This window comes from Ceratotherium simum, chromosome 11, assembly GCF_057802395.1.
Source record: "Ceratotherium simum simum isolate JZ-2026a chromosome 11, ASM5780239v1, whole genome shotgun sequence".
Classification (NCBI taxonomy): domain Eukaryota; kingdom Metazoa; phylum Chordata; class Mammalia; order Perissodactyla; family Rhinocerotidae; genus Ceratotherium; species Ceratotherium simum.
Window position 1 is genome coordinate 70743988 of NC_141910.1, and position 27256 is coordinate 70771243.

A 27256-nucleotide genomic window follows, 5' to 3' on the forward strand; every position below is an offset into this window, starting at 1 on the left:
CAGACACCTGCCCTTGGGACTGCAGACCAAGTTATCTTGAGAACGGTGACACTACGCCCACTTGTGGTATGGAGGCCTGTGCTATCCCTGGCGTCCCCTGCAGGAATTCCTTCCTCCCATGTGATCAGGTGTTGGATGCCAGGTCCCCAAGACGCTGGCTTTCATTCTAGAATACAAAGAGGGTTTTCCCCGGTGGCTCATCTCCACTCAATCTTGTTGCCAAGTGAGTTGTCTGAAATGTGCTTATTAATTATTGATAACCTCGTTGATTTTTAAAATGTGCTTGCCTTTAGCAACGGCAGTTTGTAAAAGCACGGCATTACTTTAAACACGCACCAAGGAGAGACTTCATTACATTGACCCACTGAGAGAAGGCAGTGTACGAAAAATATTTTAATATATTACATCGCACGATACATCAAACCAAAACTCAAAAGCATCACATATGGAGCATAAAAAAGAAAAATATATATATACATTTGCCTAAAAACTAAGACGTCCTATACACACTCAAGACAAACACTTAAAATCTTACAACGTAATTATTCTTCATCTAATCACAGCAGATTAGACAGTCTTTTCGACAACAGGGCAGCCTACAGGATGAGTTCTTGCCTGACAGAGCCTCATTGTGACTTTGTGCTCTCGTTTTAGTATCTTGGTTCTCTCTATCGACCCAACAACTAGAATCCAGATTCCAGACTAAAGGACAGGCTCCATTTCAGATGATTCAGCCAGATGGTTTCACTAGTCGTCTTTTTTATTATTTTTTGTTTACTGCAGTAACATTGGTTTGTAACATTGTATAAATTTCAGGTGTACATTGTTATACACTTGTCTTCAAACTTAGAAGCAAATAGGCAACTCTCATAACATTTATCACTAAATAACAGGGACAAGTCATACTTTTTAACCAATATGCTATTACTAATGTCTGATATTTCTAGGTTTCTTAAGACAAAATTCCTTTCATATTATTACAATGTAAACTTAAGCAATAATTAAAAGCAGCACAAAATATTTGCCCTTAACATATACATTGAAATACCTCAGTTAAATTACCCTTTGCTTTTGTAATAAAAAGGAACACGTTTCACAAAACTGACACATATTTAAAACTGAAAAAAAAGCAAAACCTTATATTTGAATTTTACTCTAATGCTAAAAGTCCCTGTTTCTCTCCTTTAAGAAAAATTAACATCTGAATATTTTAAACATCAAAGCTTTGCAAATCCTGACAGTGCATAAGGAAGGGGGGTGGTGGTCCAAAAACAACAGGAAATTATATTTACAATAGCTTCTTTCTTTTCTTTTTTTTTTTTTTCCTGGCTGAGGAAGACTCTCCCTGAGTTAACATTTGTTGCCAATCTTCCTTTTTTTTTTCAATGTGGGCTGCCGCCACAGTGTGGCCACTGACAGATGAGAGGTGTAGGTCCAAGCCCAGGAGCCAAACCTGGGCCACTGAAGGGGAGCACACCGAACTTCACCACCAAGCCGCCGGGGCTAGCCCTACAATAGCTTATTTCTTAAGTGCAGCTTTTTGTTTTGTTTTATATTTCCCTTTGGGAAAAGAGACATACAGTTTCCCTCAGCTCAAGAGAAATTCTTTCTAACTCAGGGGATTTGGGCCGATTTGGGCTTCAGATTCAGAATTTATTTCAAAGAATAATGATTGAGCACCTACTATAAACCAGACAGTGTCTCTGTTGCTTCCACATATGTGATCTTTCTTTGTTGCACTTACCCTTGTTGAATAAAGGGAAGATCAGCAAAGTGCACTCGTGTTAAGTAACGAAATTGTTTTATGTTTATATTGATTATATTAACATTATCATAGCTCAGATACTATCAAAATCCATAAGGAAAAAACTTTCTAGTTCATTTTTCTCTTAGAAAAATAAAATAAAATGGAAAATATATGACAACTTATGCTATTTTAGATGGGACACAAACATATTTCATTTGAATTACAGTGACTTAAAATTTGAAGTAGAAATGTCTTTGCTGAGAAAAGAATCATAAAAACCAAACCTTTCAAAATCACGAAGTCTTGAAAATAGATGATGAAGCCAAATTTTTGCGTGGTGGGTTAACGGCATCAGGCAACATTTAAATGCCACCTAGTGAGCGACATAGGAATGGCAACTGCATTAAAATTATCTTTTTTCTGCTTGGGTAAAAAATTTTCCATGATTTTGTTTTTTGGAAACAATGATAGGAAATCATTGTTCCCCAGGCAATGAGATACTGTCTAGGTCACATAAACAAGCTGCATGTGATATTTCCTCAAGGAGAGAATTCTGTCCCCTGATCCAGTTTAAGTGACATCTTCCTTCAAGCTCTTTCTTAGAAAAGGAAGGCCCCAGATCTTCTCATACTGACCTAGATTGCACCTTATTTCAAGTGATTCAGAGTGAATTGAGAAATATTATATTGTGCCACTTCTTTATTTACATAAAATCCAGGTACATTCTAGACTCTTCATCACATTCTTTCCTACACTCACCCAGTGCTTTTTCAGAATAGCTCATGCCAATCCAGCAAGCCGTCACTTTTCAGAGATTTGGGGCCAACCATCTACTCAAATGAACTCAAATGTTTGTGCTTGACAGACTCTAGTAGCTTGTATAATAATTTCACACGGCAATCTAAGCACTGACCCCGTGTCAACTTCATCGTGAAATGTAAAGTGTGTCTTGGTTTTACTAAGAATCTTAGAAGAGAACGGAGAGCAAGAGAGATAGCTAACATTCATGGAATAGTCAGCGTGGGCAGGGGCTGTGTGGAGCATCGGTAGATGGACTGTTCCTTCTAGGCGCTTACTGAAGACTGATAAGATTATCATTTCTTATCCTTTGAAACATCTGTTGACTATTTCTAAACTTCTGGGTCAAAAGTCCAAGATTGCATAGTAAAAAGACAGAAAAAGAAAGAGGTTACAACAAGCAGAAATAATTGGGGGAGATATTTTGTAATTTTTCTAGATGTGAAAATTGGCATCCTGATATTTAGCAGAAAAGAACTGAATCTCTCAAATGAAAGGACTGGAAAAATAAATGAAAATACAGGAGTCACAGTAAACACTGCTCAAAAAATCAAATCCAAAATAACCTAATTAACTAAAGTTAATGGTTTTGCATTATCTGTGGAAGTCAGTCATCCAAGTTATTTAGGTGTTCAGTGACCAGAGATAATCAGATATCATGTGCAATAAAAAACCAGATTTGGGGCCACTGAGAAATGCCAACAGGAGGCACTGCTGACAGTGGCGGCCACACTTTGAGTCTGAGTAAGAGGTCCCCACAGGTGGGCTGAAGGCCGGTTCCACTTCCGGCGTTACCAGTCCAGCTTCAGGTCTGCCTTGCTCCACACGTATTTTCCTCCTCTCTTTAGAAACATCTTCTCATCAAATCCACTGAATTTTATAGCTTCTTCTACTCCAACATCCAGGATGGACTTGGAAGGATCCTTCCGTCCATTTCTACAGTTCAGAAAGCGCATCTAGAAAATTCATGACAGAAATTGGGATATTTCTGTATAATTTATCCTGTAAAACTCAGTTTTGAGGATTCATCCAAAATGACTTTGATAATCCAATCATTTCAGCAAATGTTTATTGAGATACTATACTGAGAATGCTGAACTCCTTGGACACCATCTCTCTACTCAACTAACTCACATTAACTGACATAAACATGTTAGATTGATTAAGTGCATGATAATCAGAGTTATATACGTCCACAGGAGGGGTATGTCTCTCCACTGGGGAGGAGAGGTTAATCAGGAAAGACCTCCAAAACATCATACTGATGTCTGAGTTATGTCTGAAATTGTAAGTTGGAGAGAACAGTATTATAAAAGCACAGAGGCATGAAAGAGTGTGGTGTGTTTGGGAAATTGTGGGTGGATGACATTGATGGAATGAAAACTGTGTGCACGTGAATATATAAGTGTAAGTATTAATAAAACTTCCTTAGAGAGGAGGAGAGAGAGAGTGATAAGAAAGGAGCTACAGAGGCAGGCTGGCGCCAGGTCAAGAAGAGTCTTCTATGCCCTGATAAGTGTCTTGGTTTTTATCCTACATTAAACACCTTACAGGCGGGAATGAGGTCCTCACACGTCATGTGACCTGCCATGACACTGAGCATTTTGTAGGAGCTCCGCTAATACTTGTTGAATCAAAATGTTCTTAAACTGCCCAAAGCAAATTTTAGTTCCACTACATTTGTTCCAACTGTGTGGAGACCAGAGTTTGTTGATGAGCATTGATCAAAATTTCCAGCCAATCATGACACTCCAAAAATAACTTCCGTTTGACTTTTCCTCTCTACCTCTTTCCTCTCAAACTGAACATTCGTGTGATTACTTTTCCCCTTATGCTCCATAAAAAAGGCTCTCGTCAACAAAAAAATGAAACGGCTGTGAAGCATCATTGATTAAGTTGAGAATAATAAAATACCAAAATCACAATAAGCATTTCTCAAAACACCAAATCCCATTTAAATATTGAAGCCATTGTTCTTGTTGGAGCTCATTTCTTAAAAACAAGTCTTTGAATGGAATTATTTGTCCTGTGCTAGAAATATTGGCAAAGGTTTATCTAGCCAAAAAAAAAAAAAAAAGAAAAGAAAGAGAGACAAGAGAAAGCAAAAAGGGATGTGTTTTCTATTTCAAGAAGGGCAGATTTTCCTTTTCCTTTGGAAGGCAGTGGGGGCAGGGATAATATCGGTGGCTTTTGGAGTGGAACTGTAACCTCTTCTTACCAAAGCCAAGATGTATCAGTCAGAGGGCAAGCTGGCAGTATGTGAGAAATTAAATGTCATGAGAAGTGTCAAGTACCCTCAATACCCTATTGCCAGAGAACCCCCAGCCCAAGATGGCATGACAGAGGACTCTGTTTTGTGTAATGTCAGCTTCAACCTGATGTCCATGGATCCATAGCCACAAGGGAGACACCATCGCCTGGGGGTTAGTGCACATACAGGGACCAGGTTCCAGCTAATGCCTGCCCAAGTGCTTAGCTCAGAACTTGACCCAGTGAAGTAAGGACTCTAATATTAATGCCAATCAGTGACAATAAAAATATGAAATGCTAGTTAAGAACAAATATGGACTAAATGGCTATGCTCATTATAACTCAACTCTAGCATTGCTGCTTAATTAATTTTAAGTGATAATTTTATAATTCATTAGCAATACTCACATATTCATCCAGAATAAGATAGGAATCCTTCATCTGCAAAGGAGAAATTAAAAACAAATTTAGTTTCAAGTGTATTTTTCCATATGGATGCTGAACTGTTGGTCTTACAATGTTGGTGTGTTTGTGTTTTATTACTTGTGGATTCACTGTTTCTTATATCCCTTGAGTGTCTTTGGGTATGTCCCTTACAAAGTGAGCCATCCACCAGTGCCCCTATCCCCACCTAACACACATCTCTGGGGGCATCTGATTGTGTCCATTCAGAGTCCAACAGATTCACGCAGGCCAGATTCTCTGCCCCATGCTGAAATGGTCAGAGGTCACCTGAAAGCTTCTCTGACTGAAATCTCCAGGCCAATTTCCCGATTTCCTGAAGCTGTGGGAGAGCCCTATTCTTCGTTACTCAATATTCCCAGTAGCCGTGTCCACCATACATCTAGTTCTCCCTTTTTCCATGTATAAAGCAGAGCCCCTTTAAGGCTATCTCCTGGGAGCTTACCTGAGGAGTTTAACATTCCTTACACTACTTGTAACTAGTTGTGCCTTCTGTAGGTCTAGAGAAGGTGTACCTATACTCCTATAGTAGGTATATCTTTTATACTCACCCCTATGGGTAGGGGTCAGCGAACTTTTTTCTGTGAAGGGCCTAATAGCAAATATTTTCAGCCTTGTAGGCCATATGGTGTCTGTTGCAACTAATAGTCCCTGCAGACGTAGCTTGAAAGCCACCATAGACAATACTCAAAGAGTAGATGTGACCGTGTTCTACTGGCACTTTATTTATGGACCTTGAAAATTGAATTTCATATCATTTTCATTGGTCACGAATGTTATTCTTGTTTTGACTTTTCTCCCAACTATTCTTAGCTTGCATTCCGGAATTGTCCGTGGGGCCGTGGTTTCCCGACTCCTGAGCACCGTCAGGTCAAGACCGTGCTATCGAACGTCTGGAGCTGGGCCAGCAGCATCAGCCTCACCTGGGAGCTTGTGAAAGTGCAGAACTGTGGGCCCACCTCAGACCAGCCTGTTGATTCACAAACTTGGGAGCTTCCTGGGTGAAATGTGAAACTGGCCTTAACACTGCAGCAATGTACATTTGATCAAGGAAGTGTTTTTTTCTTTAGCTTCTGAGAACACACTAATTTACTCTGCCACTGGTAACACCTGGAAGCTCCATAGTGTAGACACGCTTTGGCTAATATTGTTTAATCTGGACCTTGGCCCTGAGACTGCCCTCCTTCCATCTCTCCACGCTGAACCCCCTAAATAACACTGTATGGAGCCATTGGGCGAGAGATTTCTCTCTTTGGAATCATCTAAATGTGTGATGGTGAACAAAGCAACTTTGGCTTTATACAACCTTCTGGTTAGACTCAGGCACCAAACAGGACACCTCTTTGTGGCGGTCTAAGAATCTTTCAAATTCTTCATCGCTAATAAGGAATCGTTCTGCTTCTCTCAGAGCATCTTCTCCGGAGTTCTCACCCTCAATTATGAGGCACTGGAAGACCTGAAAGACAAGTGTGGTGTTTGCTTTGTAAAGAGTTTTCCATCATTTTTTTACCCCAAATCTCATTTCCCCTGCCCCAAGCTGCATCTCTCCTAAGCAAAGAAGATCCATCGAACTAAGGAACATTCTAGAAAGACATTGCTCTGGGGAAGCAGGAGCTCACCCTAAAATTTAGGAAGCACAAACATTCCTAAAATATAAACTTCAAAAAACTGGTCTTGATTATGTTTTCTCTATTCATATAATCTAATTTTTCAGACTACAAAATAACAATGTTCATTGAAGGAAATATGGACTATACGAAAGCATCAAGAAAATAAACAAATCATTTGTAATCCCCAAACCAAGAAATAAGTATTTTCAAAATATTGTTTCCACTGATTTTTAATACATTCTAATTAAGGCCTCTAGAATATGTCTGTTTTTCAGTTAATGTATAAGGACAGTTTTCCAAAGCCATTAATAATCTTTTTCAACATTCTTTTAAGTAAATAAATAAATGTATGTGTGTAAGGTATTAATCCATCATAAGGAATACCATCATCTGAAAAGGAAAAACTCAGTCCCTGGGACTTGTTCAAGGTGACAATAGGCGGTGGCTGATCAAAGACAGACCCAGCCCAGAGCCCAGGTCTATGGGGTTTTCACGTAAGGGGAGATCCTCCATAGCATTTAATCAACACTTTAGTCAGCTTGGAAGTAATTTTAAAATGCCCTAAATATTGCCTTCTTGCTCACTCTTTATCCCCCCAGGATTCCCTTCTTCTGTGCTCCCCAGTTCTTTGACCTCTGCCCCTGCTGACCCTGGTCACATGGTTCTTTCACCATTTGCTTTCATGGCTGTCTTACTCAGTGGGCTGCGAGCCTCTTGGGAGGGGCTGTCACTCTTCTTGCACCCACAGCACTCACCCCCAGTCCAGGCACAGGGTGAGAGGAGAGGCCTGGCAGGGAGGGGTGCCTTCCCCACAGGTTGGAATCCCAAGCTGACTGGAGTTATCAGACAGTGAAGATACACATGGGTGTTTTCCTTGGTGGCTTTGGTTCCAGAATCTGCCAGCTAGAGTGGGAGGGCCTCTTGGGAGAAAATCACAGCATAGGAGCTTGAAGGAGAGCAGTGGGAGGGCGGTGGGACCAGATGGGGAGGGTCAGGTGGAGCCCACTCTGTTGCCACTGGAGCAAGCCTACAGATGACAGCAAACCCCCCTGTTGACAGATACCGAGTGGCTAAGCACTGATGTGCTGTGGACAGCACCTGCAAGCCCAGGGTCTCCCAGGGGTATGCAGCCTTGGGAAACCAGGTTCTGAACCACATGAGTGATCACATGAGAACTTGGCCCAGGGGCCTCCATTTACATCAATTTGCAGCCTGCAGACATCAACGATGTGATGAGAAAACTGTTTTCCAAACAGGCAGCAGCTAATCCTCTCCCTCCAAAAAAGTCAGGATTTTGAAAGGCAATTCTGGAGTGAATCAGGCAAGTGGAAGCCAGAGAAGAAGTAGACAGACTGGAGAAAAAAGCTGTGTATTAGAGAAGCGACAGGGAGCCACGAGCAAACCAAAGCCATGAGGAAACATATACGTATAAAAGCTGAAAAGAGAATAATGAGGGAGACACTAATAGCAAAAGAAGTGGAACAGAGATGCGGGAGCAGGGAAAGGAGAGTGGTGCCTGGCAGGTGGTTCTAGAAAGAAAATCTAAGAAGTTGGAGCTTAGCCCTCTGGCCTTGGTCTGGCCCTCCCTATTGGATCACAGCTTCTGTTCCTCCGATCTTCTCTTTCTTTAGCTCGTTTCCAGTTCCCCCCAGGCCTGGGAGAGTGGCTGATATTCCAGCTTACTTACATGTGTAACCATAGTTCAAGCTCAATATACTAATTTAAAAATGTAAGAAGTAAGTAACGTTGCAGCTTTCCCTAACCCATTTCCACATATTACAGGATAACCTCAGGAAAATAACATAATAATCCCTTTCCCCATCTCCCTAACCCTGTTCTGAACGCTGACATGGGATTTAAAACACATCCCAGGCAGCTTTGAAAGTTTTCTTTGTGCAGTGTGTCCTCTTATCTGGAGGTGACCTCCTTCCCCAGACCTTCCTCACCTGTGGAAATCCTGCCCATCTTTCAGAGCACAGCCAAATACCACCTCCTACATGAAGCCTTCCTAGCACTTCGGCAGAATGAGTCTTTGATTGTTTCACCCTCCCATATTATCCTAGCACATATAGCTTTACATTATGTGAGTTTCCCCATGTCTTTTCCTTATTAGAATTCAATTCTACATCTTATACTTAGTTGCATCTACTCTGGGGGCCAGGCAGAGATTTTGGACAGCTATATAATCTTCAGGGCAGCTTGTTAAAAATATTTATTCATGTAAGCCCTCTTGCTAATGTCTTCCCCCCCAGGATCCTGTTTCAGACCGTGGGTAGGGATGAGGTCCCAGAAGCTGCTTTTCAAACAGTCGCCCGAGTTGATTCTGAAGAACAGCCGAGGGAAGAAAACTTATTTATAAGAATTAAAAGCATCTGCACATTGTGGGTGCTATACATATACCTTGCATCGGCCTGCATGTATTTGAACTTTAGATTTTTTGGTGGCTGATCGTGGGGCCGGTCCTAAAGCACAAGTCTCAGGGAATGAATTTTGCTACAACTTGGGATGGCTTTGCCCCCAATATCTTCTAATAAGTCAATGAAACATTTATTAACATCAGAATTTATGAAGAACATATATCCACTTATAAATAAGCCAAGAGTTTTAAGAAGACATCCAGTCTTATTATATTAATAAATACATACAAGTTGGGCTTTCTATGGACATATTCTTCAGAACATCTTCATATACTTGGTATATCTTTTGATCATTATCCTCTCAATATTCCAGAAGCGAATCAGTTCCAGTTTTCAGAAGGGGAAACTGAGCCCAACAGAACGTCAGTAGTTTAATGTGTAACGGAGCGGAAAGAAGGACCAAGGACCAGGTCTCCCGGCTGGCTCAGTAGGTCGAGTTCTCTGTACCCTGGTCATTTTCAGTGTCACTGAGGCAAGTCTCTCCTGCAAGTGTTCTTAATTATAATTAGCATACGCAGCGCCATGTACTTACCTTCCAGCGGAGGGGGTTCAGTGCTTTAATCTGTTCGTTCATATCCTCTTCCACGTTGAATCGATTAATGACAGAGTTTATCTTGAAGGCCACTCTGTAATCCCTACACCACCTCCTCAGTTTTTGAAGGTTTTCCACGTGGTTCTTCTTTCCTTGACCACGGCCAATGAGGACATTGACTTGCTCGTCAAAGCTGTCACAGGAGATGGCGAGAATGTCCAAATATTCACCTGAGGGAAAATGATCACCTTTAAGCTTTTCCATTCAAGGACCAAGCCCTGTAGGCCATTTCTCTCTCTTTACGAGAGAACATATCTTGCTTGTATCTGTTTCAATGTTTTAAAAGACACTTTTCCTCATACCCACAAAACTCACTGAAATGTGAACTATACTTGGTACTTGTGTAAAATAATCTTGAAAATATATATATACACATAATGAGACGATGGAGATACATTTGACTGTTCTAAAACTCTGCACGTGTATGTGTGAACATTCATCAATATATTTAAATGAGGTTTTTCATTAATTCCTGCATCCGAATTATGTAACTTCTGAAGCAAGTAGACCTTTTGGCACCTCCAGACATATCTAGGAGCATTTACAGATTTACTTCTCTTTTTCTCATCACATAAGTAAACTTGCTCGGTAGAAGAACACTAATATTTCTGCCAAGATCTTTCGCTTCTTCTTGACTTGTTTTGTATATTTGATTCATCATCTAAAGATTTATAGAGATCCTAGGATATGTCAACCACAACCGTAGTAGATGCTGAGAAAGCCAAGATGAAGGGGAGTTCAGTGGAGGAGGCAGAGTGTAAACCACCTCCCCTGCAACGCAACATATTAAGAGACGGGACAGTGGGTTGAATCTGGAGCACAGTAAACATTGGGGAGAATTATCTTCATTTCGGTCTCTCTCCCATCGGTTTCTGTAACATTACTTTCTCCTCTGCTTTTCTTTCCACTCCTTTAACTTCGTCTGTTGCTCCCCACTATCCATCTGTCTGTCAGGCACAGGCACTCTCTGTCGCCCAGTCATTCACAGGCCAAGTCCTCGCAGGTGATTACGTTTGAGTTTTCCTAGTTATAGTAACTATGCAGCATTGACTGCAAAGTCAATTCTTAAAACTACTCTCAAATTATAGAAACTGGGGTTCCAAAAACTCTTTAAGCAATTGTTCTTTAATTTTATAATTGGAGAGTAATTTTGACTTCAATGTAGGGGCTAATTTGATGGTATCCATATGTATAGCCTCCACTTCCCCCCCAAAATTGCAGAAAGATGAAAGTAATTGATGGTCCCGAACTGTGAACAATGACTTAGGGTGAGTTACAATCTGTTACCTAATCATACATCCTTGGTATCCCATCTTCCTAACTAGACTCTAGGCTCTCCAAGGGCACTTGTCTTTTACTTATTTTATAGGCCCAAAGCATCTAGCACAAACTGAAGCCAGAATAGGGAAATTGGCCATTATTTAAAACAACCAGAATATCCTAAAAATTGATCTCGAATAAATTCCTAATGGCATATCATATTGGGAAAAGGCAACTAACTGAACAAGTAGTCTCCAACCAAACCAAATAGGAAGTTCAAAACCCAAAAATAGAGACCCATCAGTTATGTTAATGCCTTACCTAGTTGATTCCAAGCCAGCCGAGAAGCTCTAAGTCGATTGCTTTTTCTAGCACCTCTCCAGCTTTTGCTGTGTTACTATGATATCCCCTCCTCCTGCTCTAAGAGTTTCTTATCAAAGCCATTGTGCAGAAAGAGTTCACAGAGCAGATCTGTTTGCTCAGTCCCTGTATGTCTCCAGGAGAGCCTGGAACCATGATGGAATCCTGGCCAACCCCTGCAGGTATGGCTGCCAGAAGGTTATGTATGTCACTGATGGATGATATGTGTATGCCTGGAGCAGTGGGGCGTGTAAAATCAACTTGTCAAGAGTTGCCAGGATTGTTCAGCAGGGTTCATGGTGCACCTGGTTTCACTGTTGAGGGCCCTGAGTTTCAGTTGCCATGGCTGGTTGCATAGCAGTATTTGCCTAGGGGACCAGCCCTGCATGAAAGCCTCAGACTCTAAGACTCAAATGAGCTCTCCTGGGCCAAGACATTCCAAACATGTCCCTGTCATTCACTGCTGGAGAGAAAGCACACCTTGTGCGTCCCTGGATGGGGAAGGACTCAGAAGCTTGTCTGGCCTCTCTAGACTCTGGTGATGCATGTCTTTTTTCTGCTGTTTCCGCTCTGTAGCTTTTGCTCTAATAAACCTCAGCCATGAGTATAACTGGCTATTAAGTGAGTTCTCCTAGAACTCTCTGAGAACTCCTACCACTCCTTTTAGAGTGGTAGTGGGAGCTCTGAAACAGCTCTGTGCATCCCCTCAAGCACACAGACCCATCCCTGGTCCTTTCACGTGGGTATACATAAACACGACATCTAAAAATATTTCAAATTGAGATTTACCAGAAAATGTAGATTTCTGATGTGTATTTGATAATTTGAGGATGTGGCAACCCTATCCTAAACTCCTATATAGTACAGAAATCAATGGAAGCTCATAATTGACTGTCTACTTGTCCACTATGAATAGCGCATGATGCTTCCAATTCTTCACAGTGTTCACACTTTCTTACTGTCTCTCTCCCACCAAAGCTGGTTTTTCTCACGCACTTCCAAATTCACTAATGACACTACCTCCCCCATACAAGCATTTGAGCCTCTGACCCTGAAGGGCAGGGACCCTCCTGGCCACTACTCTTCACACCACACTGACAAGCATTTGCAGTGATCTTGGAGGGAGAGCATTGCCCAGGTACACACCCAGCAAAGCTGACCGACTATTGTCTGCTCACACGGCTCCCTAAACCTTTCTTGTCTCTCTAAAAGTGGTTTCCAAAGCTTACTCTAGAACTTCTGATCCCTGTTTCACTAAGTGACTCCCTTCATGGCTGTTTTGGTTTTAATCCATTGTCTTGTCTTTCCTGATTTACCTTTACCTGAAACTTGTGAATCCTCTCTTCCTGCTTAACCTTCACCATATGGGCTATCCTACCCACATCCACAACCTCCTCGCCCTCCCACGTCCATTTCCTCACCATCTCAGAAGGGGTATTTGGTCAGAGATTTCCTGCGAACATCCCCAACAGATCACAAATGCAACTACCTTTTGAATGATTTCAAGGTTCAAACAGCTCATACAAAGTAACAGAAACTTGTACTCTAAGAGTTAGGCTCTGTCTCCTACAATGGTAGCAGTATTAATAACTAACATTTTCAAGTGCTTCCTAAGTTCCTTAGAGCACATATTACATCCATGTAACACTTAGCTGTAATCTTACGATCAGTGGTTCATAATCCTGGTTGCACACACAGTGGAATCCCTTGAAGCCCCCCCCTAAATTGGCTTGTCCCCACAAGGGGGGGTTCTGACATAATTAGTATGGGCTCCAGTCCCAACAGATGTTTTATTTACAGTTCCTAAACAGCCAAATATGCAGCCAAAGGTGAGAACGACTGTTTTAGTCCAATCGCTTAATTTATACATGAGACTAATAAAAAATAGTTATGTAAATATTTTTGAAATTAAACATTAATAGCAAACAAACAACAATGTCAGGGCTTACAAGACTGTCAACTGCGTCAATTTTCCTTGCAAGTGGTTAAGCTAAAGCCATAGGTCTTAATACTTGCTAAATTGAAATGTACAGAAGAGATATGGTTACTAATCTTTTCTGTTATGCGTCTTGCTAGACTTGTTTATTTAGAGCCCTACCAAACTGAAATTGCCATAACTCCATGCACAGCTTGAGCAGATATTAGAGTAAGCAAGATTGCTTTTTCCTCTCTTCCGGTCCCCAGCAGGCCCGGCCTAAAGCCCAGGATGGAAGGAAATACAGTAACCAACAACAATAGCAGCAACCACTACAGCGTCACACAGCAAGCTCACCGTAGCTCTTGAACCACCTCTCCCGGATCAGGCTCCCGTTGCTCACGATGCTCACGCTTGGCAGCTGCAGCTCGTCCTTGCAGAACTTCACCAGCTTGCCTAGGTATTCGCCCCGGTCATGGAGAAATGGCTCTCCGCCTGAAAAGTTTATCTTCTCCATACCTGAGAGAGAGGAAACGTGAATTTTTCCTTCTATTTTTACACTTCACCAACATCCATTATTATTTTAATGGCAAAAGTAATACTTTCTCAATGGAACAGAAATGAAATAACTCCTCACTGTCCTCCCTCCTCTAACCCTGGCTCCCTTTCAACCTCATGTTGTCTGAATAAGCATGTATATAATCCAGGGCCTAACCAGGAAGAAATATCACCTGAAGTTGTGTTTTTTCCCCTATTTTAAAATAGATGCACTTCAACTTAGGAATTAGTTACACCGACGACAGAATTGCTTAGAAGCCAAAGGGTGCCATGCAGCAGCCCACAGATTTGCAAACAGAACACCACTTGCCGCCCATGGAGACTGGTTGTTCTCGGGGCTCTTAGCCCCCCGGACATCATTCCTCATCACTCTGGGATTGCCCTTCCCCCCGTGGACTGGATGCCTCCTGCCTTGGAATCTGCATCTTCCTCTCTCGGTTTACTCCCTTATTTTGAAAAATTCTTTTAGCGCTTTCCTGGAAAAATGTAAAATATGAATTAAAGTGAGGACTTTTGTGTTTCCAAATACACTTGTGATCAAGTGTGGCCAGGTATACTATTCTGGGTGAAATCACTTCTCACTCAGAATTTTCAGGGCATTACTTATTGTCTTCTAGGTTTTAGTACTATTGTTCAGATGTCTGCTCTGTCTCTTATTTATGATCTTTTATAAGTACATGGCTTTTGCCCTTCCAGACACTTTCTTTCCAATGTTCTGAAATTTTAGGATGATGTGCCTTCATGGACTCTGTCTCTATTCATTGCTCTGGCCACTTGGAAGAACCTCCATCCAAAAACACAGCTCTCTATCTTACGAGAAGTTTTTCTACCTCACTTGTTTGATAATTTCCACCTCTTCTCAGATTTACTTTTCTCTTTCTGGAAATTCTCTCACTGGCATGTTGGAGCTTCTGGATTAAACCACTGTTTTCCTTCCTCTTGTCTCTTCTGTTCCTGTTGTCCTGTTTTTCTAAGACTATCTTTTAGTCTTTCTAGTAAAATTTTAACTTTAGAAATCCCATTTTTAGTTCTCCAAACTCTCCTATATTCTGACTATTCCTTTTCTTAGCATTGTGTTCTTATTTCATATATGTAATTCTTTCTGTCATCTCTCTGGAATTACTAATTATAGGTTTTTTGAAGTTTTGGTCTTCTTTCTGTTTTCTCTCTGTTTGTTTTGTTTGCCTTTTATTCTGGTGTTTTATTTGTCCATTCATACTTGAGTGAGGCCCAAAAGAGCTGAATGGAATTTCTGTGACTAAGGGAGGGACTGCTCAAAGGGACAGTTCCACCACAGAGTGATAAAGAGGGGAAATTGTTTATTCACTAGATAACGCTCCAAATGCCAGTGTCCTTGGTCTTTCCTCCGGGCCATTTTGTTTCCCGGAGAAGACTCTTACCTCTCCTCATATGCCTTAAGTGCCGGCTGCCTGCCCCGCAGAAGTGTCCAACAGGCTGGCTTGCACTTAGCCCTGTATATTCAGTGTGGTGCTCTCCTCCTCCTCCTCCCTGCTCAGATGCCCCTGAGGTCCTTGGGGCCTCAGATCCCCTTGGGGTCCTGATCTTTCAGAAAATGAACCTTCTGTCATCTGCAGGAACTGGGAGGGGCCTTGTCTGACCATGGTGGGGAGAGCTGCAGGTCTGCCTCCAGGCTGTTGCCTCCTTTCTGCCTCACCCTCACTTCTTACCCACTGTCTTCCTTGTCATGACACGATGTGCCAACGTCTGAGACTTCCTGCCTTCCATGGGGCAGGCTGGTGAGCTTCCCGCAGCCCTTCCCCTGCACACACACGTTGAAGCTGCCCAGGTGCATACATCAGATAACAGCTCCGTGTTGATTTCTCTGTGGGTTTATTCCCCTTTCAATTATTTTTCTGTAATTTTAGGGGAGTGGAGGAAAGATTGGAGGGAATGGAGAGAAACATGTCATGATTAACTAGAAGGCCAAGAGTATTTTGAAATTCAGATTTTTATACAGTGATATTGTCACAGTGGAGTTCATTTTAAATTCAATTCAGTACTACTCAGTTCACTGAGTCTTTAGTAGATGCTCTCTGCTAGTGGTCCATATCATAGTGGGTCATTTCCAGAATGAACCCTTAAGCAGTAAGCAGCTTGTTCCATTAAATGAAGTTTTAAATGCCCACTTCACAGAATTTTGATGGTGCTCAGAGCACAGATATAAGCCAGCATGTTCAGATTAGAGACAAGCCACTGCTGGTTCAGAACATGGGGAGAAGAGGGAAGAGGGCACAACAAATCACAGAAATAAAAGCAGATGTGAGAATCAGAGATCCAAGGGGGAAGCATCAGGCCCAGTAAGACCAGCACAGACTTGGTCACAGGAAGGAAATAATTAGAAACACTGACGAGAAGAGCAGAGAGGTCCAGCGAACTTACTAAGGCACAAGTAGCACAATGTACTTACCAAGTTCCCTGAGAACGTTGTTAATCTATCCATTCAACAGACTTTGTACCTACTAAGTACCAAATACTGTGCTTGGCAATTTAACTTGTGCAATCGCACAGTGGTATAGTTTTTAAAATGCTGTCTTGACCCAGTTTCGATGCCCTGGCTAGAGGCTGGTTAGTTCTTCTTGAGCAGCCATTTAAGTCAACACCCCCAGCGCTTCCTCTACTGGGCTTTCACACTGGGCCGCTATACACTGCCCTACAGGGCCAGGTCCCAGACAACCAGAGACAGCACTATGCCCAGAGCCCACTGAAATTATTCCAGCTAGCCCATGCTAGGCCGGCTGGGCCTACCGTGTCTGTTCCTTCTGGCAGAAATCACAAGAAAGGCTCTTGTCCACTGTTCCCCCATCTCCCTCTGCCTGGCGGCTGGCCCCAGTACACCCCCTGGGCCCTGGGTGGCAAATTGTGTCCTCTCCAAGAAACTGTGAGTAACAAAACTGTAAAGCTCTTCCCAATTTCTCTCTCTTGATCTGCATCTGGCCTCCCTATACCTCACCCAAGCTAACATGGTTAAAACACTCGCTTAATCCTTAAAATAATCTAGTGAGGAAGAAATTATTATCCTGCTCTGTAGTTGCAGGAATTGAGCTCCAGAAAGGTTCTATGATTTACCCAAGATCCTGAGTCTAGAGAAAAGTTGAGCTAGACTGTCTGCCCATGCTTCATAGCCTTTGATCTTCCTAAGTAGGGTCGCCGTCCATCCCGGCTCGCCCAGAACAGTCTGGTTTACGGTCGACCAAATCACATATCTGTTCCTTTTAGAATCCCCTTTGACTCTCAGATGTGTCTACAATTGGACACTAATACATCATATCACCTCACTATGTATAAGCTAACATGCTAGGAGGCTGCTTCTGTGACTATCATTATAATCCAATAAAAACATTATTCCCTAAAAGTGTGGTTAAATAGGGACAGATAAACTGGAGAAAGCGAGACAGCGTATTGGTCAGTGGCACAGCCCTTGATGAGTTTGAGGAGCAGGTTTAGAGGGGACAAAAGAACGAGAAAACTGAAGGAACAGGATGTTGAGCCGTAGTTAAGATCTCGGACAAGGAACAATTAATTCACAATGGTGTCAACGTACAAGAGCGATCATATTACAGCACAGATCAATACCTGATGCTCACAACAGTTCAATTCTATTCAGTCTTCTCTGTTTAAAAGCCAGAGAAGTAAATAATATATTTTAGAAGCATCTTCAGCCAGAGTGGTAAATTTTAATTTTAAATATAATACTCATTTAAATGAAACATTTTCATTTAAATTTTAATATGTTTCAAGTTTTAATCATCACCAAAATAGATTTTCCTCTATGAGTCAGAAATCTCACTTACAGGACACATAACCCATACTATACACTAACAATTTTAATTAACTTTGGTTTTATTTATTTAAAACTGAGTAGTCATTATATAAAAGTATTAATTATAACTACAATAGTTTATAATCCATAAAAAAATACATAAGCATTCACTTATTTGTGCCTTGTAACAACTTTTTGAGGTGGGCATATGGGTTATCGTTATTATCTACATTTCAATGGTTATTAAACTGATATTCAGAAAAGTTAAATGTCTTGACAAATCTCGTAAGTGGTGCAGCAAGAATGCAAACTCTGGCCTTGTGAGTCAGGAGTCTAAGTTCTTTCCACGACACCAGACCTCTGCTCATTTGTTCACTCATGCATTGATTCGCCCATCCAAAACATTTATTAGGCCCCTATTACATTCTATATATTTTTCTAGGCACAAAAATACACAGAATGCTAAGATTCGACCTTGGAACTCAAACCCCTTGGTGGCCCAGACATTAAAAACAAAACAACAAAGGGCCAGCCCAGTGGTGTAGGGGTTGAGTCGGGTGTACTCAGTTTCAGTGGCCCAGGTTTGCGGGCTCGGATCCCTAGCGCAGACCTACACCACTCATTAAGTCATACTATGGCGGTGACCCACATACAAAATAGAGGAAGAGTGGCACAGATGTTGGCTCAGGGCCAATCTCCCTCAGCCAAAGAGAAAACAAAAAAAAACCCCAAAAAACATAGGAGTACAGTTTAAAAAGTGCTCTAATATGCATTTGTAACCAGTGTCATGGGATCACAAACGAAAGGGAGTATTAATTCTGCCTGAAGACGACCAGGAGTAATCCAGAGGAGCATTGAAAGCTCACCAACAGGGATTGGGGTGACCGGCATTCCAGGAAGAGAGAACAGCACCATCACAGGCTTGAGGATGCAGGTGTTGGAGGAGAACGAGTATAACAGGATGTTCCCACAGTACAGGGCACTTAAGACATTGGGGTGGAGGACGCTGACGGAAACACTGAGCTTGCCGAGGGCCGAGGGCCTTGAAGTCTCTGCTGACGAGTTTGGGCTTGGAAGCCATGCAGGAGAGTTAAGTGGGGAGCAAAAGCATCAAAAATATCTTTTAGTACGATAACGTGCTTTCAGTCGGGACAGCTGAGACAATGAGATGAAGTGCAGCAGTCCCTGGGAGAAATGGCGGGACCCCAGGCTAGACCACCCTGGGAACAGCGGCGAGGTAGGTCTGCACTTGGATCAGCTGTGGATGACTGAGCAGGCGTAATGGGGAGCAAAATAAGTCAGATCCAACAAAGTGCAAACTCTGTGATTTCATTACATAAAGTACAAAATCAGGCAAAACTCATCTGTGTGTTAGAAGACAAGCTCGTGTTTACCCTTGCGAGGAGGGCAGTGGCCGGAAAGGGGCCCACTTCTGGGCACTGTGATGTTTTCTTTCTAGATATGCATGCTGTTTACCTGTGTGGTTACTTTGTAGAATACACTGAGCTGTACCCTCAGGATGTGTGCAACTTTGTGCCCGCATATTACAATTCTGTACAAAAGTTAAATACTTTGAGAAAAAAGTTGGCGGTGTTGCTGAAGTTGCTAGCTTAGGAGGTGCTCTAGGAAAGACAGGAAGACAAGGAGTGAGGGAGAACAGATCTGGAGTGGAGGATGTCGCCTTCTAATTGGACATGCTGAGCTCTCTCTGAGACGCCTGCGTATGACTAGTGCAGTAAAGCTGAGCAGGCAAATCTCGAGAGCAAGGTCATTGCTATATTTGCATTGTACATATCTTCCAAGTTTCATATTAAGAGCAAAACATAAATAATCCCAAATAAAAGACTCAAAGATTGCAGTTCTTAAGTCAAAGTTTTTGTGTTTGTTTTCAACCTTCCTTATGAACTGTTTCTGAAAAACTCCAATCCATTAGTGCTTTGGACAAACTTGCCTCCTTCCAAACTCTAGATGGACTGGGAGCCTGGCATTTGCACAGACTTCTGCTCACTTAGAAGCGGCAGGAGGTGGGTTTGTTCCACTTCCCCACCATGCCAGCGCACTCTGTGGCTTAGGGAGGCTTAGGCGCCCATCCCCAAATTCCCTTTAGCGTTCTCTCACAGGATGGCGTCCTCACTGTGCAAGGGGAGAGGACTAAAGGAGAGTTTCTCTCCAGCCAGTGAGCGCCCCAGCTCCTCTCCCCTTAGCCCACCACCCAGTGGCAGAGCACCCTGATCTCTTGCTGGGACTGGGGACTCACCGGCTTCCTTAAGCAGCAGCAGTCCTCGCTTGGCCTCCTCGAGGGGCAGCACGAAGGACGTTTTGGCCGTGTGGAAGCAGAAGCCGCACTTGTAGTTGCACTGGCGGGTGAAGTGGTAGTTGACGCTGAGCGGGGTGGTGGGCTGGTCGATGCCCTCTTCCTCTTCCCTTCTTGTCTCCACCGCTTCTTTCCTGCCCTGCTGCTGCCGTCCCCTCTGAGTCCCTGCCAGCTGGAATGCTGCCCTGAGGCTGGGGAGCAGGGGCACCAGACTGCTCCACAGATAGCTCAGCTGCATCCTGAAAGCACTCAGCAGCTTCCCAGCAAAAGCGATGGGCACGAGCATCCACATGGTGCCAGGCGCCCTGAGGCTGCCCGCAGCTCAGAGACGCACTTTATATGCTCCTGAGCAACCCGTCACATGAGGAGGAGGAACACACCTTCTTTGACTAATTCTCAGCTGAGTTTAAGTTTCCATCTTCATTTTCGTGAAAATGAAAGTTGGAACAGGGCCAAGACAGAAGGCGCCAGATTAGGGCCAGCATCTGCTTCAGTGCTCGCCTCTGTCCATGGTATAAAGGATAGCTTTCCAACTGAATGTGGATCAAGATATTGGCATCTATCTCTACCTCCATGTAGCAGATAGCGATGGAACCAGGCAGCGATACAGTCACCTCTGCAGTTGTCGTATGACTCACACATAACATAACATGGAGAAGCTTCTACCCCATCCCCCTTCACATGGTGGGCATGCAGTGAAAGTTTCTTGTGAAAGCCAAATAATGAAACGTCTGACTGACTGACCAGTGGGGGACAAGAGCAGAATCTGTCAGCCTTGGGCCCCGTTTTCAGGTCACAGTCAAAATGCATAGGCACATAATGACATTTATGCCTTAATCCTTCTGTAGTTATTCGGCTTAATTTATGCATTTTCATAGTGTTAAAATTTTGACATTTATATTTTTCCGCATTTCTACACCATTTTTAATAGACAATAGGAAAATCAGTTGCTTTTCTAAGATGTTTCTAGATTGGCAAGAATTACTGTGGCTTGTTATTTATTTTTAGTTTTCTTAGGAAGCATTGTTGAATTTTGTAATGAAATCCTCTTTCTTTTAGTGTCTTTAATCAGAATTGTGTTTGAACTTGTGGTCTTATGTTTTCATGAGATTTGTAGAAAGTTGGAATAGGCCTAATGGTTAAGCTTCTGGAGCCACGAGCCTACTTCATCACGTACTGGCTGTGTGACTTTGATTAAGTTACTCTATTTCTCTGAATCTCCATTTCATCATCTGTCAGACTGGATATCTCATGGTATGTTTGTGAAGACTGAAAATTCTAATTTATGTGAATCACTTAGAACAGTGCCTAGAAAACAAAGCATTCAGTTAGGGTCAGCTATTGTTATTCTAGGAATGCTATACTCTGAATGGAAAAAGAGATGACTTTCCTTTTACTTAGAAGGGAAACTGAAAGCAAATCCAGCAAGTGCATGCTTCATGATTGCCAATTATGCAATGAAGGATATGGTACAAGTCCTTGAAATCTTAGCCAAAAGTAGTTTAAACTCTCACCATAGTCTGGCTCCATTACGAACTATATTTTTACTAGATCACATGTGTATGAAAACCAAATCAGTTTACATTTCAAATCAAATATCAGGTATGGCACAGAGGGTAATCATGCAGGCTTTTGAAGCCAAACATTTTAAGGTTTGAATCTTAGTTCAGCCAATAGTGTTTAATTTTGGTAGATTTCTTTACCTGCCTGGTCTTGTTAAAACATCTGGGAAATATGAGTATGAATGTCTAACTCAGGCAGGGTGTTTTAAGGATTAAACGACATGATGTATATTAAGCACTGAGAGTAGTGCTCAGCATAATAAATTAGGAATATCTTGCCCACAGAGAGCACTGCGTGCCAGGCCCTGTGCTGCACTTTACACACACCAGCCAATTTCACAGCTGGGCAAACTCGTGTTGCACAGGAAGTAAGGATTTGAACTGGATTTAAGCACTTGCAATACAGCTCAATAATTGATCATTATTATCACATCATTTTATTATTACTTCCTAAGTCTGTTCTATCCAGGCCAGTTTCTTTTATTCATTCATTCATTCAGGCATTCTTTCTTTCTTTCTTTTCTTCAACGAGTGTTTATTGAGAGCCTTCTATGTATCAGATAAAATATTAATAAATATGAATAAAATATAAATAAATAAGTCAAAGTTCCTTCTGGCAAAGAGCTCACAAAAGTCAACAGTCACTTTGGTTTTCTTTGAACATATGCTCATTCCTTCCTAACCTGCCTTACTCCACCCATCTGAGAGTAAGGCTCAGTAGTGGCAGACTTCTTCAAAGTCACGGCTTGCAAATGGCAGGAAGAGATTTCTTCTTCCAACTGCTCAAGATGGGAGTGGGCTGGAGTGGAGGTCAGCGCAGCCCCCTTCTTGCTATCTACTCCTCGGGCAGTAGCCATCTCTGAAGGCATCCAAGTGCAACTGGATAACAGCCGAATGTTACTGTCATTTTTAGCCAGAGACTTTTTTCTCTGAACACGTATCCCTAACGCACATCCCTAACGTGCTCCATGCTCCCTGATTGGACCATCCCCTGCCGCAATGTAACAGGAGCTGCAACACATTAGCAGGCTGTGGAACCAGTTTAGTTACTTGAAACCATCATATTACTTTGGTAAATCTTTTTTCGAAGCATACTATACATAAAGAAAAGTGCACAATTCATAAATGTACAGCATGATGATTTCCTGACAGAATGAGTGCATGTATGTAGTGACCATCTTTATCAAGAAATAGAATTTTACCCAGACCTTGAAGTCTCCAATACTTTCCCCCAGGCCCTGAAGCCTACCTCTACCCCAAAAATCACACTGTCCTGTTTTTCAAAACCGTATTCTATATTTGCCTGTTTTTGACGTTCATGTGGATGGAATCACACAGCGCATACTCTTTTCTAGCTTCTTTCACCCAATGTTTTATTTGTAGATTTACCCATTTTGTTGTGTTTAGCAGTGGTTTGTTCATTTCATAGCTATGTGAGATCCCATTGTTTGAATATACTACAATTCACTTAATCATTCTGTGATGATGAGCATTTGGAATATTTTGTTATTATGCTATGAATTTTCTTGTACATATCTTTTGGTCCACATACGTATGCATTTATGTTGGGTATATACCCAGGAGTGGAATCACTGGTCTGTAAGGTATATGCATGTTCCCTTTAGTACATACCTCCAAAGAGTTTTCCAGAGTGTTTGAACCAGTTGATGTTAGGAGCATAGTATAAATATTCTAGTTGCTCCACAACTTCCTTCTCACTTGGTATTGTCACTTTAAGATTTTTGTTTTGTCTTGTTTAATTTACCTATCCCAGTGGGCATGTAGTGGTATGTCACCGTGGTTTTAATTTCCGGTTCCCTGATGACTAAGATGTTAAGCACCTTTTTATGTGTTCATTAGCCAGTTGGATATTCCCTTTTGTGAAGTGCCTGTTTAAATCCCTTGCCCATTTTGTATTGAGTTTTCTGCATTTTTGTTATTGATTTGTAGAAATTCACTGTATATCGTGTACTTTCTTGGTTATATGTATTGCAAACATCTTCTTTAACTCTTTCGCTTTCCTGTTCACTCAGTTACTGGTTGTAATTTAAATCATTTAATGAGTGTAGTTTCACTGATTTGCAGAGTCATAATTGTGTGTGTGTGTGTTTAAACAAATGAAGTGGTCTATCAAAGTGCTTCAAAATAAGAGTGAGTGCTATTCCTTGACATTTTAATTTAATTTTCACGTATAGTTGGTCGTGTTTCAAGAGTATCAAGACCATCTTCACGTACAACTATGACATACAACTATCTACTGGGGCTTTGGGAGATAAAAGGAAAAAAAGAGGAAGACTGGCAATAGATGTTAGCTCAGGGCCAATCTTCCTCAAAAAAGAAAGAAAGAAAGAAAGAAAGAAAAGACCACCTTCATGTTTACTGATTGGCTAAAGGGACTTGTATGACTCAGGAGCAGGTTACACTGGCAGGTAGGGTTTATTCCAGGGAGGGGATGCAGAGTAAGAACAACGGGAAAAAGATGAACATCAAACAGAGACAGGAAAGGTCCACACAGGCTCAGAAGAGTCCTTCACCACCTGGGGTTGCACACGAGGCGCTTTCTCTCTAGCAGTGAACTACAGGGACAAGTGTGAGCTAGCTGGACAGGAAAACCTGCCTGAGTCTCAGGGTCTGGGGCTACCTGGTGGGCTGGACATGTAGGCACAATCTGCTGTGAGCAACCATGGTCACCTAATCTCCGGCACCAAGAGTGAATGAGAAGCCCATCACCAGTCTGGATGTTTGTGCAAAGCAATCCTGAGAAGCCGGTGTGGCATGGTCATTGCTCCAGGTGTACATGTAGAATCACTGATGATTAATATAAAGAACGTTTCCAGGGCCAAGTTTCTAGCATTTGGCCAGGATCAATCGTCGTTCCAGGCTCCCCTGGAGAGATGCCAGAGTGAGCACACACACCTGCTGTGTTAGCTCTTTCCTCACGGGGAGCTATATAAATGACATTTCTTAGCGAGAAAACCAACTCCACAATACAATACCCTTCAAATCGGAAGCCCACAAATGTGCGCAAAACAGCTTTTATAAAAGAGAAACAGAGGGTTTATATAGTAGGTTTATCTGTTCCTTGATAAGGCACTTATAAAACTTGTCCAGTGCTTCTTAGACCCTTCTTTAACTTCCTTCTTGGGATCTGGATTATAGAATCATCACTCTTTCCTGGGGATCTATTTTATTAATTGTTATTTTCCAAGTGCATCATTTATGTTGTGACATTCAGATTTATTGATGTAGATTGTATGTAATATTCTCTCTCGTTTGGTGTCCTCTTTAAACTGTGCTTCTTTCCTCTCTTGTATTATTGTTATGCTGACTTCATTTTCTTTCTGTTTTTCCACTTGAATGGGCTACCTAGAAGCATATCTACTTAAACAGGTTTTCAAAACCAAATCTTTTTCAAAATAAATGTTATGTTTTCATTTTGTTATTTATTAATTACTGCATTTATGTTTGTTAATTCTCCCTTTTGTTTTTTTCCCTTGAGCAGAATGGCTAGAATAGTTTCACTTTTTTTCTCTTTGATACTGTGAGTATTGAAGACTATGGCTTTTTTTTTTACTGAATAAAGCGGTGTTATTCATTCATTCAAAGACCTCTTTGAAGTGTCTTTCCAGCTCCCAGCTTCTCTCCTCCCCACCCACAAGAGTAGGTTACTATAGGCAAGTTTATTCAATCTAAACATCCCCACAAGCTGGCACCATCACATTCTCTTTCCTAGGAATTTGAAACTGGGGCTCAAAGATATGACAGAGATTTTTCCTCTATGAATGAAGATATTGTATCTTCAGTCTTCCACACAGAGTTAACTCTGACTGAGCCCAGACGCTGCAGTGCCATGAATTTCACAGTCATCTTGTAGGGAGGAGGTGGGTGAAAATGGAGAGGAGAACCTCAATTAAGAATGGACACCATGGTTCATTTAGCCAACTACCAGGCTGGCTTCCTGTTGGAGGCTCGGAGAACTTCCTGCTTACTGTCAAGGCGTTCAGTGGAGGGAGACTGGAGAGTGTAAAAATCCTATCATTCAAATAACTTTGATGGAGCACAGCAGAGAGGCTACTAACCCAGATACTTCAAAAGGTGGCCTGGGCTAAGCTGTGCTCCCCTCCTAAAGTCATCTATTGAAGCACAACCCCCATACCTCAGAATGTGACTGTCTTTGGAGATGGGGTCTTTAATGAGGTGATCAAGGTAAAACGAGGCCATTAGGGTGGGCCCTGATCCAATATGACTCAGAAAAGGAAATCTGGACACACAGAGACACCAGGGACGCAGGGACCGAGGAAAGACCAGGTGAGGACACAGCGAGAAGGCAGCCATCTGCAAGCCAAGGAGAGAGGCCTGGGGAGAAACCGAACCTGCTGACACCTGGATCTCCTGCTTCCAGCCTCTAGAACTGTGAGAAATAAATGTCTGTTGTTTAAGCTATTCTGTCTGTGAGATTTTGTTATGGTGGCCCTAGTGCAGGGGTGGGGAGTGGGGGTGGGGAGGGGGTGGGCATGGGAAAAGGGTCAAGAAAGGCTCAAGGGAGGAGGCAATACCATCTTAGAGAAGGAATTACAGGAAGACTCCTATTTTCACATGTGTGATACACGTGAACACACCTCTCTACCCTAAATGTCTAAAAGTCACATTACTCTAGAGAATAAAAATGATTCTATTCTCTAAGAGCTAAAAGTATCTCAAACTCTGAGTCATCCCTTGTCTAGTAACCCATACTTCAACAAGCTATCTATAATAGTTCATGTTTGTCAGAAAGGTTTTTTTCTTTCAGAATTAAACATAACCCCACACTAAATCCCAATTGATTAAATCATAAAATTTAGTTGCTTCTAGTTCATCTAATGTTTTTCATCTTTGTCTCAATTCCACATTTTTGAGATTTTTCCCCATGGATTTTTTTTTTTTGGTCTGATTGAAAAAATTTTTTTTAAGATACTAGTTAATGAGTAAAAACAGAATAAAACATCCAAATAATTGTGTAAATTCTGCTCTACAAAGGCAGCAGTACTGCTGAAACCGGGCTTCTGGCTGGTAAGGCCTGCTACGTACTACTGTCTCATCCGACCTGAGAGCAGGACTTTAATTTGGCTCAGGTCAGGCAACTCAAAGGTGCAAATCTGGGGATACTTCCAGCCTGAGAGTCAGCAGAAGGGGGCTTGGGAGAATAATTCCAAGAAGACAGAGAAGCAGGTGCAAAGGGGAGTGAAAAGTGCTCCCTGTTCCCAGCCATAAAAGCCGCAAGTAGGACTTGGTCTGAGCCAGGGCAGGACGGGTGGTCAGAGTGGAGACCCGAGGCCGGGAAATGGGTGAGTCTGCAGGGTCTGCAAGTCATGCCCAGATAAGGAGTCTGCAGTGCAACAGAGGAGGAATGCAAACCAGGGCCCGGGGTCATCTGCCTCCTCCCCGAACGCGGCGCCGGAGCCGCCTTCGGGCCGCGGGCTCAGGTCCCCAATCGGTGCCAGCCCGCGGGGCCGGCCTGGTGAAGGCAGCCCTTGGGGTTGGTACGCGGGGACAGCGCGGGCGGCGGCGACGCGACCCGCGGGCCTTCCCTCCCGGCGGCCGCTCGTTTCCGGCGCGCACCTCGCCGCGGGAAGGCGGAGGCGAGGCCAAGG

The 27256-nt window shown here is 42.4% G+C and overlaps 1 protein-coding gene across 1 annotated transcript; it reads right to left on the reverse strand.

Moving 5' to 3' along the window:
* Positions 1 to 1866: 1866 nt before the first annotated feature.
* RSAD2 (radical S-adenosyl methionine domain containing 2) lies at positions 1867 to 20356 on the reverse strand. Its single transcript, XM_004436445.3, has 6 exons — positions 20008 to 20356; positions 13769 to 13930; positions 9817 to 10046; positions 6564 to 6713; positions 5204 to 5236; positions 1867 to 3501 (listed from the first exon to the last, which is right to left on the reverse strand). The coding sequence occupies exons 1-6, from the start codon at positions 20354 to 20356 to the stop codon at positions 3337 to 3339; spliced, it is 1089 nt and encodes a 362-aa protein (XP_004436502.1). The 3' UTR covers positions 1867 to 3336.
* Positions 20357 to 27256: the final 6900 nt, after the last annotated feature.